Source organism: Portunus trituberculatus, chromosome 38 (genome assembly GCF_017591435.1).
Source record: "Portunus trituberculatus isolate SZX2019 chromosome 38, ASM1759143v1, whole genome shotgun sequence".
NCBI classification, from domain to species: domain Eukaryota; kingdom Metazoa; phylum Arthropoda; class Malacostraca; order Decapoda; family Portunidae; genus Portunus; species Portunus trituberculatus.
The window spans coordinates 33,139,043-33,153,498 of record NC_059292.1 but is presented as its reverse complement, the minus strand read 5'-3'; the positions used below and the strand labels follow the sequence as shown (position 1 = coordinate 33,153,498).

At 38.1% G+C, this 14,456-nt stretch overlaps 1 protein-coding gene across 9 annotated transcripts in view; it reads right to left on the bottom strand.

Moving 5' to 3' along the window:
* Positions 1-14,456, bottom strand: part of LOC123514763 (ras-specific guanine nucleotide-releasing factor RalGPS1-like) — a 101,742-nt gene that overhangs the window by 11,136 nt on the left and 76,150 nt on the right. For 6 of the 9 annotated variants that reach the window (XM_045272876.1, XM_045272877.1, XM_045272881.1 and 3 more), the window contains 9 exons: positions 9,766-9,898; positions 4,789-4,976; positions 4,101-4,247; positions 3,801-3,900; positions 3,274-3,437; positions 2,757-2,899; positions 2,435-2,660; positions 1,774-1,998; positions 1,022-1,093 (listed from right to left, as the gene is read on the bottom strand). In XM_045272876.1, the coding sequence (XP_045128811.1) occupies positions 1,022-1,093; positions 1,774-1,998; positions 2,435-2,660; positions 2,757-2,899; positions 3,274-3,437; positions 3,801-3,900; positions 4,101-4,247; positions 4,789-4,976; positions 9,766-9,898 (1,398 nt within the window). Of the gene's footprint in view, positions 1-1,021; positions 1,094-1,773; positions 1,999-2,434; positions 2,661-2,756; positions 2,900-3,273; positions 3,438-3,800; positions 3,901-4,100; positions 4,248-4,788; positions 4,977-7,295; positions 7,355-9,765; positions 9,900-14,456 lie in introns of those variants that run through there. The other 3 variants (XM_045272879.1, XM_045272883.1, XM_045272884.1) reach the window with 2 other exon arrangements.

Here is a 14,456-nt window from a genome sequence, read left to right as displayed (position 1 = left end):
CATAGACCGATCTTTGGGTAGGACTGAGACCACAACACACTCCACACCGGGAAAGTGAGGCCACAACCCCTTGAGTTACATCCCATACCTATTTACTGCTAGGTGAACAGGGGCCACACATTAAGAGGCTTGCCCATTTGCCTCGCCGCGCCGGGACTCGAACCCGGCCCTCTCGATTGTGAGTCAAGCGTGCTAACCACTACACTACGCTGTGTGTGTGTGTGTGTGTGTCACACAGTCTATTTATAAAAATAAATACATGAACTGTTTGATTTTTTAACAGAAAAAAAAAAACTATGAAACTACTGCAATTAAGAGAGAGAGAGAGAGAGAGAGAGAGAGAGAGAGAGAGAGAGAGAGAGAGAGAGAGAGAGAGAGAGAGAGAGAGAGAGTAAAAATTAAAAAAGATTGCTAAACAAGGTTATAGAAGTAAATAAAAGTTTGGAAGTATGCATCAAATAATAATAGTAAAAACAAAAATAACCAAAGAAACAATGCACAAGAAAACAAAATATAACAAAAGAACAAACTTTGTATGGTTTGATGGTACAACAGATGATGAAAAAATCTCAAGAAAATGTACATAAAAAGTCACATTTCTGTCTACAGGTCTCAAATGACTCACACCAAGGCTTCCATCCTTGGGAGGGTCTTGCATCCCAGGTGAGGAAACAACACTTAGATGCCATCATGATACAAGGTCCACAAAAGCAGGGTGTAAAAGCCAGTGCAATAAATCATCACAAGAAAATTCCGCATTCACATTCACATCCATAACTAATCCAAGCAAAGGTGGTGCCGGTGCCCAATTCAAAAGAGTGATTCATTTGGATGTTGAATGAGTCCCATGAATACTCAAATGAAAGTGTAAATCAACATTGTAACAAGGATGCTGGTAAAGGGGAAAGATGGGGATGGGATCAGTAGCATCAACCTTAAAAATGTTACAAAACATAAAATAAACAGTAAAGTAAAATAAATAAATAAATAAACTCAAGTTAAGCACTAGTGCATGACTCACCCGAAGCGGTCAACCCCCTGAGTTTGGGGCTCGGAGCGGTGGAGATTGCGTGGGAGACTCATACTCCGAAATCTAGCATGGCAGCAATGTTTGGGATGAGGGGAGTTTGCAGCATGAGTGGCAGGGTATTGTGATAGGAATAATTAATCTTAGCAAATGTGGGCAAACTGGTGCCTGAATTTATTTCAAAGTGGTTTGTTTAGTGTTACACTGACTGCTTTCCCAGCTACAAGTTTTGGTAAAAGAATTACCATGAAGATGAATAATTGGATGACAACCAATTCTGCCCATTTGCCCCTCTAAATCATAATTGGGCACTTGCCATTTGTAATACCAAGCCTGTTTGACTATACTGTATGCTAGAATGGCAAAAAGGGGAATGCTCACTCGCAATACATGAACAGGGAAGCGCACATAACAAAAATCAATCCTTACACTAAACAAACAAAATAAGTGAGACACCACACTGGCAGCCATATCATTGTTTAATGAAGGAATTAGACAGTAAGTAAAATATGATTATATTGATGAAAATATTCAATAATAAAAGTGTATGTATAGCTTAAAAGCTCCACAAATAACAAAAATATTGTGAAGGGTGCACCAGTAATCAACACAAATTTTAGATTAAAATATTTTTCAAAAATTCAAACACTGCAGTGAGGCAACCATAAAAAAAATTGACTATGTATATATATATATATATATATATATAAAGGACCAGGAAGATAAAATGTTAAAATTCAACTCACTTAGTTCCTAGACTTCGTGCCTTCCGGTGTGTTGGGACAAACTTGGTCTGAGAACCATGTGCTGGGCAGGAGTGTGTTGGAGGAGGCGCTGGTGGTCGGCCCACACCCAAGCGAGAAGATGGGGACACATTGAGAGAACTAATCCCTCCAGCAGCATCAGAAACACTATCCTTACTTGCACTATTGCTACTGCTTGGAGTATTGGGTTCTAACTGTAAGGATAACCTGGGAGAAAATAAATAAGCTATTTCAGTAATCCACATAAGGTACTTAATAAATTTAATCATCTTTATACCTTGAAATCATGAAATAAGAAACTAGAATGAGAGTATATATTCAACTTGCCTAGGCACAAAGTAGAAATGAACAGATAATTTGCAATGCTATTAACATGGGTGAGCTTTGATGACTTTACTATAGGCCATGCATACCTCTAGACTCTAGAGAAACAATAAGCTTTACCAATTTGATTAACATTTTTTAATGTATGAATAAATCCTGAATATATAATTACATGTTTACATGTAGCATCTTTTGAAAATATGAGTGATTTTGTTAAAAACTGATGGTTGAAATTTTAATGAACATAACATAAAGACTTTCACTTTACAAGTACACATAAATGTTCATATTAATGTAGATACATGCATAGCCAACATACTTGTAGTGATCATCTTCCACAAACTTCTGAAGTTCCTCAATATATCTGACAGAAGCAAGATATGCTTGCACATGCTGAAGGTGTGGAAGTGCAGAATAATCTGATCTCTGGTAGTCTGCCAACATCCTTAATATGTTGTTCATTTTCAACTGCCGCTGCTCAGACTCCAGGCCCCCAAAATGAGGATGAGCCATATCAATGTACACAAGGTCAGTGAGGAATAAACCTGTAGAGAGTTATGCAAACACTGTATTAGTAAGTCTCTTTTCTAAGTGAATGATATATTTTATATAACACTGTCATTATGCAATCACTTTCTTACCAAGGTAAGGAATCATGGGTAGCTTGAGGCTGGATACATGGATACGTAGCTGTTCCCAGTTGTTCTTGTCACTGAACAGTTCAGTCATACGCTCAAAGTGCTGGCGGTCTTTGCGAGACAGAGCAGCCCAAGTCTTTGTTAACCTAGTGGAAAATAAGCAAATTTGATATTGCAAGTTTCGTGAGCACATTATCCTTTAAATTTGGTCAGTTGCAAAGAAATATATAATGCTGAGAAATATAGAAAGTCTACTGGAAGAAACCGACAAGAATGCTTCTAATTAATCATACAAACTGTGTGAATTGCAGTGATACTACTTTGTTAAGGCAAAGAGAGACAAAAAAGTGTACAGAATTATTATAAAAATCACTGTAATGTGTGTGAATTACATTACTTTGATGATTTTAATTAACTAAGCCACTAATGTCTAAAGGACTGCCTATGATTTCTACTCATAAAAAAAAAAAAATAATAAATAAATAAATAAATAAATAAAATAAAAACAGTCTCACATTACCTATAAATTGGGGCAGACTGAAGAGCACTGACAATGGCAAATTGGGAATGAAAGTTGTGAAGTTCATTGAGTTTTTTAGCAACCTTGATAAAATGTGTCATCATCTCAGCTCGATGCTTCACACCTCCAGCATTCAAGATTTCTCGCACTACCCAAAAGCTCACCTGAAATGGGAGATGAAATTTTAATGTTCTACACAAAAGCTGAATTTCCTTCCACTTGTTCTCACACTAACAAAGAGAGAGAGAGAGAGAGAGAGAGAGAGAGAGAGAGAGAGAGAGAGAGAGAGAGAGAGAGAGAGAGAGAGAGAGAGAGAGAGAGAGAATTAAGTAACACATAACTATAACTTGATCAATTTTCTACCATAGTATAAAAAAATGTCAATAATAAACAAGTCTACATTTAAGTCTGAAGAGAAAATAAAATATAGTCTAAATAAACTTGAAATCATTGTGTTTTACTAGATATCACTTCAAGCTGAGTTTTTACACATGTGAAGTGTTGTGGTACATTAGCAGTGCACTTACATGATTAAATCTACGGGTAAACTCAACAACATTTGGAGCAGATTTCAGCTTGTCTTTTTTGGTCCACCCACAAGAAGTGAGTTCTTCAGGTGTGATTGACCTGCAACAGAAAAAGCATAATGCAGAGCTGCATTTGTAAATGCATATCTAATTCCTAATAACTTATTTAGTGAACAGCTAAAATTGATTTGTCAATTTTTAACTTTAAAGCCCCTTAAAGCTATATGCATAAGGTGTCACTTTTCCCAGATTTGTTAAACATCCATGACCTAGGCACACCACTCAACACAGGGGACGTACTTGAATACTGGAAAGTCCATGCGAGTTATCTGGGTTGCAAGATCTTCAGGCAGCACACGCAACACATCCAAAACTGGGGGAGATTCTGTATCCTTCCCTCTGGCTGGCAAACTTGCTGACTTGTGGCTATGGATTCTTGGTAATGTTCTACAAAATTTGAAAACAAATAAACAAATAAAGAATATCATAATAAAAAAGAAAAACCTTCCAACTGTTTCAGGTTTTATAATACCAATCTAAGTATTTCTTTTATTCAGTTTTAAATATCATACCATGAGATAAAGCTTAAATCATACTTTTTTTTCTTCCATTTACCATCTGTCTTTTAATGCTCATGAAAGCATTTTAAGTACAGTTTCAATGCAACTAAGCACTAGATACCATTAATATACAGTAATAATGCCTCAGAAATAATTTATACTCATAGAGCTTTCCTGCCACTGCCACTGTTATAGATTTCTTTAACAAATAATCCTATTAATTCTGAAGTATTGATCTTTAAATAAAGTGTTATAAGATTATCTAATCATTGTTATTAGCCTTTAATTAAAAGTATGATCTATGAAAGTAAAACCATTATTCTTGTTTCTCTTATAGATGTCTTTTAAGTCCAATCACATCAATTGCTTTCAGCATATAATAGTAAAATATTTTAATTGATTCTTCAATCACATCCACGCACACTTACCCATAGCTATATGCTGTTTTTGTCAGTGCCTTCATGCTGTCACTTGTATCGTAGTAAGATTCTTGAACTACCTTTCGATAAACAGAGGATGGTGGAGAAGTACCACGAGCACACATTGGCATGGCCATGCTCCTCCCACCCCCACAACCACTGCTGCGCTCCTCATCATCATCACTGTCCATTCCACTCTGAAAGACAGCAAGCCATCATGACAAATACATCCATAAGATTTAATAATAATAATTATGGCAAATGTGAAGATCTGATAAATTTATTGATCTTAAATTAATGTATTTGGAGATACACTGATCTAAAAAAATTGATGAGAAAAATTTGTAGAGTGTAGTCCAATGAAACCTTGTGGTAGAATTCTGGGCTTCATCAGCAATATGCAGCTTTCATTGTTGATATTTGTGCCAAAATCATAGAAGCTGCCTTTGTACATTTTACATTCAGTGAACCCATTACTTGAATACTGATCCCAAAGTCACAAAAGATTATCCTGTACATGTTAACTGACATCTGAAAGACTATGATAAATTCAAGAGTGAAATGTGTTACTGGCATACTTATCATAGTTCAGGTGAGTGATTGCAAAGACCAAAGTCAAACAGCATAGTGAATCCATTAGGTATACCTCTACTTAAGTCTGCATTTCTATGAAAAAGTCTTTTTGAAAGTATTACAACCTCATTTGATCAAATAAGAACTTGGTTGTATTATCTAAAAAAACAACACTATTATGTATACTTTAGTAAGAAACTTTCATCATTATCATCATGACAATTTTGCAGCATGAGAAGATACTGAAAGTGGTAATGTAAACTCATCAGACCAATAAATATTCACTTTACAAGTGACCAAAAAACACTTTCTTGTTATTAGTTAAATCAAATGCATTCATCATATAATGACAATGAATAATTTCTTCCAAATGACTGACCAAACTGTCTTTTTCCTATTCCTGAATACATTGGGGACACTGCCATGTATGTCTGTTATGTCATTCTAAAAGGAGGGATAAATTCTGCATGAGACAGTAGTGATGCTCACCAGAGACTGTAACCCAGATCAGAGCAGAGAAAAAAGGCCTGTCACATCTTGGGAGTCTTTGTAACTTTGATCTATGTAGTTGAGTACCTTAAGTCAATAATAAACATCACTGAAGTACAAAAGCACCACATGAATGCCTTGTATCCCCCCTGCAGGGAATTAAAGCACCTCTTTTGACTAATTCTTTCAAATCTTTTATGGAGACTGGAATTCCAGTGGGCCTTTATTTCTAATATAGCTTTTTTTGCCCTTGGCTGTTCTCCTTCTTACAGAGAGAGAGAGAGAGAGAGAGAGAGAGAGAGAGAGAGAGAGAGAGAGAGAGAGAGAGAGAGAGAGAGAGAGAGAGAGAGAGAGAGAGAGAGAGAGAGAGAGAGAGAGAGAGAGAGAGAGAGAGAGAGAGAGAGAGAGAGAGAGAGAGAGAGAGAGTGTTCTGGGTAGTCTTGTGATATCAACCTTTATTCTAGTGATTTCCTATAAACTTTTACTATTTCTGTTGTGATGGTCTTGCTGCATCAGCATCATTACTACAATAATCACTGCTTGTTTCTAGTCCAGGAAAAATTTTATTAACTTTCTCACAAATAGTATATAGTTCCTTTGTTTCTGTTTTAAATTTAAGCAGAAAATAAACTATGTACTCATTCAACAAAAATTTTCCCCACAAAGGGGTTGGTTTTCAATGTGTGGCAGCTGAGCATCACCTTGACATTTGTCCTCCTCACCTTCCAATAGTATTTCTTTCCATAAAACAAGTTTCCACTGAATTACTTTTGTTATGCACATAAATCAATAATACAGGACAACCAATCTTATTCTACATATGGTCATAATGCATTTGATCTTCCAGTCTCCTTTCCTGTTACTAATCTGTAGTACTTATATTCACTTGGACTGATCACTTCAGATATCTACATAGAGGTATGCCTTAGCTTTCCTATAGTCATTTAAAGGAATGTCACATAATATAAACTGGTATAAATATGAATAAAATGTCTAAAATGACACACAGACATTTATGTCAAAACAAGCTTATGATTTGTCAAGGAAAATATCTAGGGATATGAAGAGGCATAGCGAAGTGAATCAACACAAGATAAACATTAAGCATCCAACTTTTGTAACAGAATATATTCAAAAAGTGCCATAGAGAATACAACATAGCTTGAATATAAATGTAAAAAATCCAAATCTAACCCCAGGTAACTGTCCCATCCACAGATGAACACAAAAAGCTCAAAGGTTCATGCAGATCAATTAACATTCTTAACCAACGAGGCAAAAACTGGAGCAACAGTGCACAAACGTGAGAGACTTTCAAATTGAGGCCTCACATGACTTGTTTAGAGAAGAAAATAAAATAAACGAGTGATCAACAAAATATGTGAAAATGAAGCTTAACATTAACACTCATCTTGGTAAAAGTTTCTGAAAATGTTTTTGACTGGACACCATACCTAGACGCAACCAAAGTCTTGAATGGAGTTGATTGTAGTGTAGTCCACTACCTATAAAACTGTGAGGAGGAAATTTTATATAACACATGCATGAATTACATATATTTAGGGTGACTTTCTACAATTCAGTTTTAATGTACAATGGCTGCAAAAAAAAAGCTTACATGCATCCCGTGTCAAGTCTTTACTCGCCTTGCTGGAAGACAGTAATTGGAGAAAGAGATCTGGCTACTGGTTACTAACTACTGACCAGCACACACCAGTGAGCTGTGAGCTCTGGTGGAGGAAATAGGTATACATCTTCAACCATTAGAAAGCTCACAACTGTTCACATACATATCATCCATATGATATGCCAGAAGTTGACAACATTGGGAAGTTCTGCACTTCAACCCAATAAGAGAAGGGAATGTTTATGACTGTAATTATGTATGTATAGGTCTTCAACCAAGTTATTGACCACCCCACACATGCAATGGTGACACTGCCACCCAATGCAATAATGAAGAGGAAACAGGGCTCTGGGTTCCTTGGATAACTACACCCCGGACAAACAGGATTCTCAAGCATGAGATAATCCCTGTTTCAACTGTAACAGACTCTATACTGAAGAATAAGCAACCACACTTCACAGATATGACAATCACATCAATATATTACATGGAAAAAAAAAAAAAAAAAGTATGAGATGAAATCCAGCAATAACAAGAACCTATAGGAAAAATGGGAAGAGTTGTGACTCAACACAGATATCTGGTATTTGTTCATAGTTCATTAAACATGTATCTAGAACCAATAGTAAAGTGTGGAAAGTTTTCCAAAAAAGTGGTCACTTAATCCACAGTTGTAAGACAAGTGATCTTTGTAATATTTACTTTATGTAAATATGTTGGTTGGGATAAAGTCATGTAATAACTGAATGAAAGTAATGACATTAGCAATGCATTACATTAATTACAATATCATTCAGAATCACTGATCACCCAGAGCCAACACACTGCAACATCAAGGCCTGCGCATATACATTATAATATAGGGGAGACTATATTACTACCCATTCCAAACATATAAACTGATAAGTGTCTGATTATCATTAATACAAATGGATAATACAACTGAACCAGTGAATGCATCTACCAAGCAGTGTGTACCCAGCTGACATAACAAAGGCTCCCACACACCACTCATTAGGATTCAGTGTGATTCACTCAACTGTTCCTGTCATCTGCCTTGCCAAGCTCTTCAATGGCCACACTAGGTAAGGATAAAATATGCCAGACATGTGTAAGTGAGACTTCAAATAAAATCATTCAGCTTAAATACTTCCCACAGGATTTTATAACATGACCAAATGATAAAGGCAATGAAATGTATAAATATATTTCCAGTAAAAAAAATCATACCAGTCAAGTTTATCTGTTTTAATACTAATAAAAGCAATGTAAATATTTTTTTGCAACCACTGTAAGATGCAGAGTTGACACGTTTATTTGTTGATGTGTGTTAACAGTATGAGCTCAGCATGTAAAACCTGTGTAATCAGCATATCTGTGAAAATGTCTTGCTGTCCCACGTTTAGAAATATTAGTAATGCTATTAAAAGAAATGTTTTCAGTTTCACAAAACTGAATTCATCCTTCATTTCCTCTTACAAAAAGATGAAGCCTGTATAAGAATTTATAAAAAAATAAGGATAAGTATTGTTAGAAAATAACAAGAAAGTAGGAATAAATATTTGCAATGCATACTGTAATTAAATTGTGTATTTAAAAATTGCACAAATTGTCTATGAGAATATGTAGTTTCAGAGATCTCCCTTGATGAAGTTATGTATTTGCCACTCAGTCATTGCTTTCTTGTACCTACATGGTCACACCTTCCATGAGTTTGTACTGTTCTCACATAACTGCTAATATGTAAGGCAATGATTCAGGTAGGAGATCTCTCATAAGAATCTTAATAAAGCACCTGTAAAGACTATTATTTTGAATACTTCATGAAGTCTGCACCAGATGAAATCTTAAATTATGTTTTAACATTTCAATCATATTCAAGAAAGATTTTTGAGAGCTTTTCAGCTCATGATGGGTAAAAGAATAGTTTGCAATTAGTAAGGGAGAGGATCATGAGGAAAAAAAAAGTCAGGCTCTACACATGCCACAGAAATGACAATGACAACAAATATGTTTTCATTGTAAAATGTATGATTTTAATGTAAATCAGACAGTGTGTAAAACTAAGCTCAGTTCCAAAAAGTGTGTGTGTGTGTGTGTGTGTGTGTGTGTGTGTGTGTGTGTGTGTGTGTGTGTGTGTGTGTGTGTGTGTGTGTGTGTGTGTGTGTTTATACTGCTGTTGAGTTAGAACATCAAACACTACATAATGATTAGCAATACAAGCACTGCTTCTGAACATCAACACCTGGGGGTAAGGGGCAGTGATGGGACAGGAGGGATGGCAGTGGTTCTCTCACCTCATTGATGCGGAGGGCAGCAAGGCTATCACAGGATATGTCTCTAGGCATCTCGGAGTACCTCATCTTCGTGCACGAGAATGATGCTTTCGCTGCCCTTGGTCCCACCACTGACATGGGCTCACCATCAATCCTGCAATGGAGCGCACAATATGTTGTACCAAAGGCAATACAGCATGGTGCACTAATAAGATGATACAGGTGGGAGATACAAAGGTGTAGCAAAGACAAGGAACTTTAGGATGTATGAGAGACTACAGTATTACACACCACCAAAGAAAATAGAATAGCATAATAGGGAAGATACTGCATGATATTTAATTGACAAAGGGTTGTACTGGTTCAGTTCAGTTGGATGACAGTTTTGCTTGGTACCAACACTTCCTGATGTGATGTTTGTGGTTTTGTTGTGGTCTGGTATGGTTATTTCAGTGTAACTAAAACAGAAACAAACTAAATATGTATAGTTTATACTACACATGTATTAAAAACTATAAGTACAGGCATACTCCAATTTCTGAATGTTTGTCTTTTGTGTTACTTTATACAAATGCAGAATTTACATTTAAAAACCAAAACCTTAAAAGGTGCACAGCAATAGTAACTATCAAGAAAGACATGTGTGTTTCACTGTTTGATCTGTTGCAGTCTCTTGAGGAGACAGCCAGACGTTACCCTACGGAACGAGCTCAGAGCTCATTATTTCCGATCTTCGGATAGGCCTGAGACCAGGCACACACCACACACCGGGACAACAAGGTCACAACTCCTCGATTTACATCCCGTACCTACTCACTGCTAGGTGAACAGGGGCTACACGTGAAAGGAGACACACCCAAATATCAATATCTCCATCCGGCCGGGGAATCGAACCCCAGTCCTTTGGCTTGTGTGTGTGTGTGTGTGTGTGTGTGTGTGTGTGTGTGTGTGTGTGTGTGTGTGTGTGTGTGTGTGTGTGTGTGTGCGTGTGTGTGTGTGTGTTTCACTGATCTGCTGCAGTCTCTGACGAGACAGCCAGACGTTACCCTATGGAACAAGCTCAGAGCTCATTATTTCCGATCTTCGGATAGGCCTGAGACCAGGCACACATCATACACCGGGACAACAAGGTCACAACTCCTCGATTTACATCCCGTAGCTACTCACTGCTAGGTGAACAGGGGCTACACGTGAAAGGAGACACACCCAAATATCTCCACCTGGCCGGGCAATTGAACCCCGGTCCTCTGGCTTGTGAAGCCAGCGCTCTAACCACTGAGCTACCGGGCATGTATGTGTGTGTGTGTGTGTGTGTGTGTCAATTGGAGAGAGAGAGAGAGAGAGAGAGAGAGAGAGAGAGAGAGAGAGAGAGAGAGAGAGAGAGAGAGAGAGAGAGAGAGAGAGAGAGAGAATTAATTGATATATCCCAAAATATAACCATTCACAATTATCTTTTATTTCATGATGTCAAGTAATTTTTTTTTTCGTTAAAAAGTTATATTCTGTTGTATATGTAGTGTAAATAACATAAATATCATCAAAGAATATATAAATGTATATATATGTATATATATGTATGTATATATATATATATATATATATATATATATATATATATATATATATATATATATATATATATATATATATATATATATATATATATATATATATATATATAAGATACAAATAGATTCATTTGTGTATACACAGACACTTCTCAGTACTTCAATGATTCAAAACATTTGTAGAAATTGGAAAAAGAAAATCCCAAATATCCTATTGCTACGAAAAATCGGAAGTACTTTATTGTGTGTTTAGAGGTCTTCACAATTATGTTTCCTGGATCATTTTCAAAATCATAAAAAATGTCAAGACAATGCACGCTAGGGCTTTACAAAAACAAAAATCTTCCCAACATTTCCAGAGTTTGCCGAAATGAGATTTAACAGCCCCTGCACAAACCCTCTACACTTCACAGGCTTCACACCTATACTGCTTTATCTGCCACTTCAGAGAGAGAGAGAGAGAGAGAGAGAGAGAGAGAGAGAGAGAGAGCTGTATAAGCAGTGAGTGAGTGAGTAGCTTCATGCGTGCAAGGTGATGGGAAAGGAGGGTGAGAGGGAGGAGGAGAACATGGGGGGGGAGGGGAGAGGCGGAACACATGTCAGGGTCGCGTATCCCAGCAGCAACCTTGTCCCCATTCCCGCCCACTGCTGTCTGGAAGTTTTGGCCAGGCACGCGCCAAATGAGATGAACGTCCCAAGAGAAAGACTGACGAAGACAAGACTGGCCGCGGTACGAGTATAATACTGTGAGAGGTTTAAAGAGTTCACCAGAGTCACGTGTTCATCTCGACCGTCTTCCTTGTTCCCCATAATAAGCCGCCAGGAAGGTTTAGACACGTACAAAAGACCACGTCTCTCTCCCTCTCTCGCTGCTCAGGTGTCACAAATACGAGAACGTGAAGTGGATGGTAGCAGAGTCCGGAAGCATCATTAATTAAAGGGCGTCTACTCGCGTATCGATTACCATTATGTAGGTTAATTTTAGCCTTGGTATCGACTCTCTTTTTGTGTTGGGGGGGAGGGGGAGGAAGGAACAGGACCAGAATTTGCTCTTGGAAGAGAAAAAAGTTACTTAATGAGACTCACTAAAGTCTAGACGAATAAATAGGTGCTCCAATAATTGCACTGTTGCCTCCAATGGAGAGAGAGAGAGAGAGAGAGAGAGAGAGAGAGAGAGAGAGAGAGAGAGAGAGAGAGAGAGAGAGAGAGAAACGTAAAATAATAATAATAATAATAATAATTATAATCATATTAGTGTGTGTGTGTGTGTGTGTGTGTGTGTGTGTGTGTGTGTGTGTGTGTGTGTGTGTGTGTGTGTGTGTGTGTGTGTGTGTGTGTGTGTGTGTGTGTCGTACAGGTGCGCAGATGCCTCGTGTGTTTTGAGTATCAATAGAACAGGTGCAGGGAGGGACACAGCTGATGCCGCCACGACCTTCACACAATCATGGGGCCTTCGAGCATTCCCCCACTATAAGCCGCGCACACAATCTTCGTGATACATTTGTTTCCCCAGGTGTAGGAAGGGTATCAGGCCACGAGGATCCAAATATTACCAAGGCCCACGGCAGAGTGAGGTGAGAAGTGACGTCGGTTATGCACGATGTTGGTATAAGAGTGTAGTGTGTGGAGAGAGAGAGAGAGAGAGAGAGAGAGAGAGAGAGAGAGAGAGAGAGAGAGAGAGAGAGAGAGAGAGAGAGAGAGAGAGAGAGAGCTACCAAACGAAAAAAAAAAAAAAATCACCATCTCCAAGTCAATTATGATTATTTGCATACATAAACACAAAATGAATAAAAAGTTATGGCAACCTCGCATGTCTGAGTACACGAGGACAATGGGTGTGGTGTGGCGTGTAGTGTAGTACTGAGACGGAGAGTTGCGTGAGTGAAGCGGAGATAATCCCTCACTTGGGACAGAATTAAGGCCACCTATAGAGAACACCACACTTTTACCACTCCGCCCACGAGATGCTGGGAAGCGCAACCACCACCACCACTACCGCCACTACCATCCCATTACTGCTACTGATACTGCTTATCTGAGCCGCCTACACCATGCACCGCTGCCCAGTCCACTTCCTGGCAGCCTCTCTCCACGAAATGCTCAAACATGCCTCTTTCTCAGTATAACAAACTGCTGGTACTGTGCTACACGTGTCTTTTATGCTTGGCTTGGCTTGGCTTGGCTTGGCTTGGCTTGGCTTGGCTTGGCTTGGCTTGGCATGGCATGGGTGGGCTTGGCTTGGTGTGGTTTAATTTACTTTGGTCAGGGAAGGTTAGCTAATGTTAAGTTAGAGTAGGTCAAATAAAGTAAAAAACGGTTCAGCTAGGTAAGTTAAGACATGATCAAGAAAGATTAAGGTAAGATAAGGTTGATTGATTAGGTAAATTAAGGTAAGGTAAGTTAAGGTGAAGCAAGATACAATAAGGTTAGGTATGGTAGGGTAAGGTAAGGTAAGGTAAGATAAGGTAAGGAAAAGGAGGGGATGGAAAAGTAAGATAAGGTAAGGTAAGGTATGGTAAGGTAAAGCAAGATAAGTCCCACCTGTAAGATATAGTAAGGTATGATCGTGCTAGGCTTGTAAGGTATGGCAAGTCTATAAGTAAAGTAATCTAAGGTGCTGATAATGTTCGGCTAGTCATCCCTTTATTCCTTTCTGTAACTAACACCTCCCTGTCTGCAGCACCAGTCAGCATTATACCAATGCTACACAAAACACAGCAATACCACCGTGATGAAAGCTGCCGGTCTTGGTGAGAATGGAGGGATACGAGGAACAGAAAAGTATGTGAGCCAGTATTCATAAACGCTTTGCTATCTCACCATGACAACATATTAAGTCCCCAGAGACGACTAGCCCGGATTTTCAAGACAGTTTCTCCTTTTAATAAACTAAAAATCTTGCCAGAACCATAAAAAAAAAAAACACCCTTAAAAACACGAGTATTTTCAATTAAAACCTTTGGAAAGTAGTGATGGTGAGAAAGCAAAGTGTTTAAGAATATGGACCATGAAGAACACGGTGGGTTATTTCAGCTCTCTACCCGCCAAAAGTCCACCTCGTGATGAAAACAACGTGGGCGGAGGCTTTTATAGGAGGGGACAGAGTGGAAAGAATGAGAAATAACCCAGATACAGACGGACAGC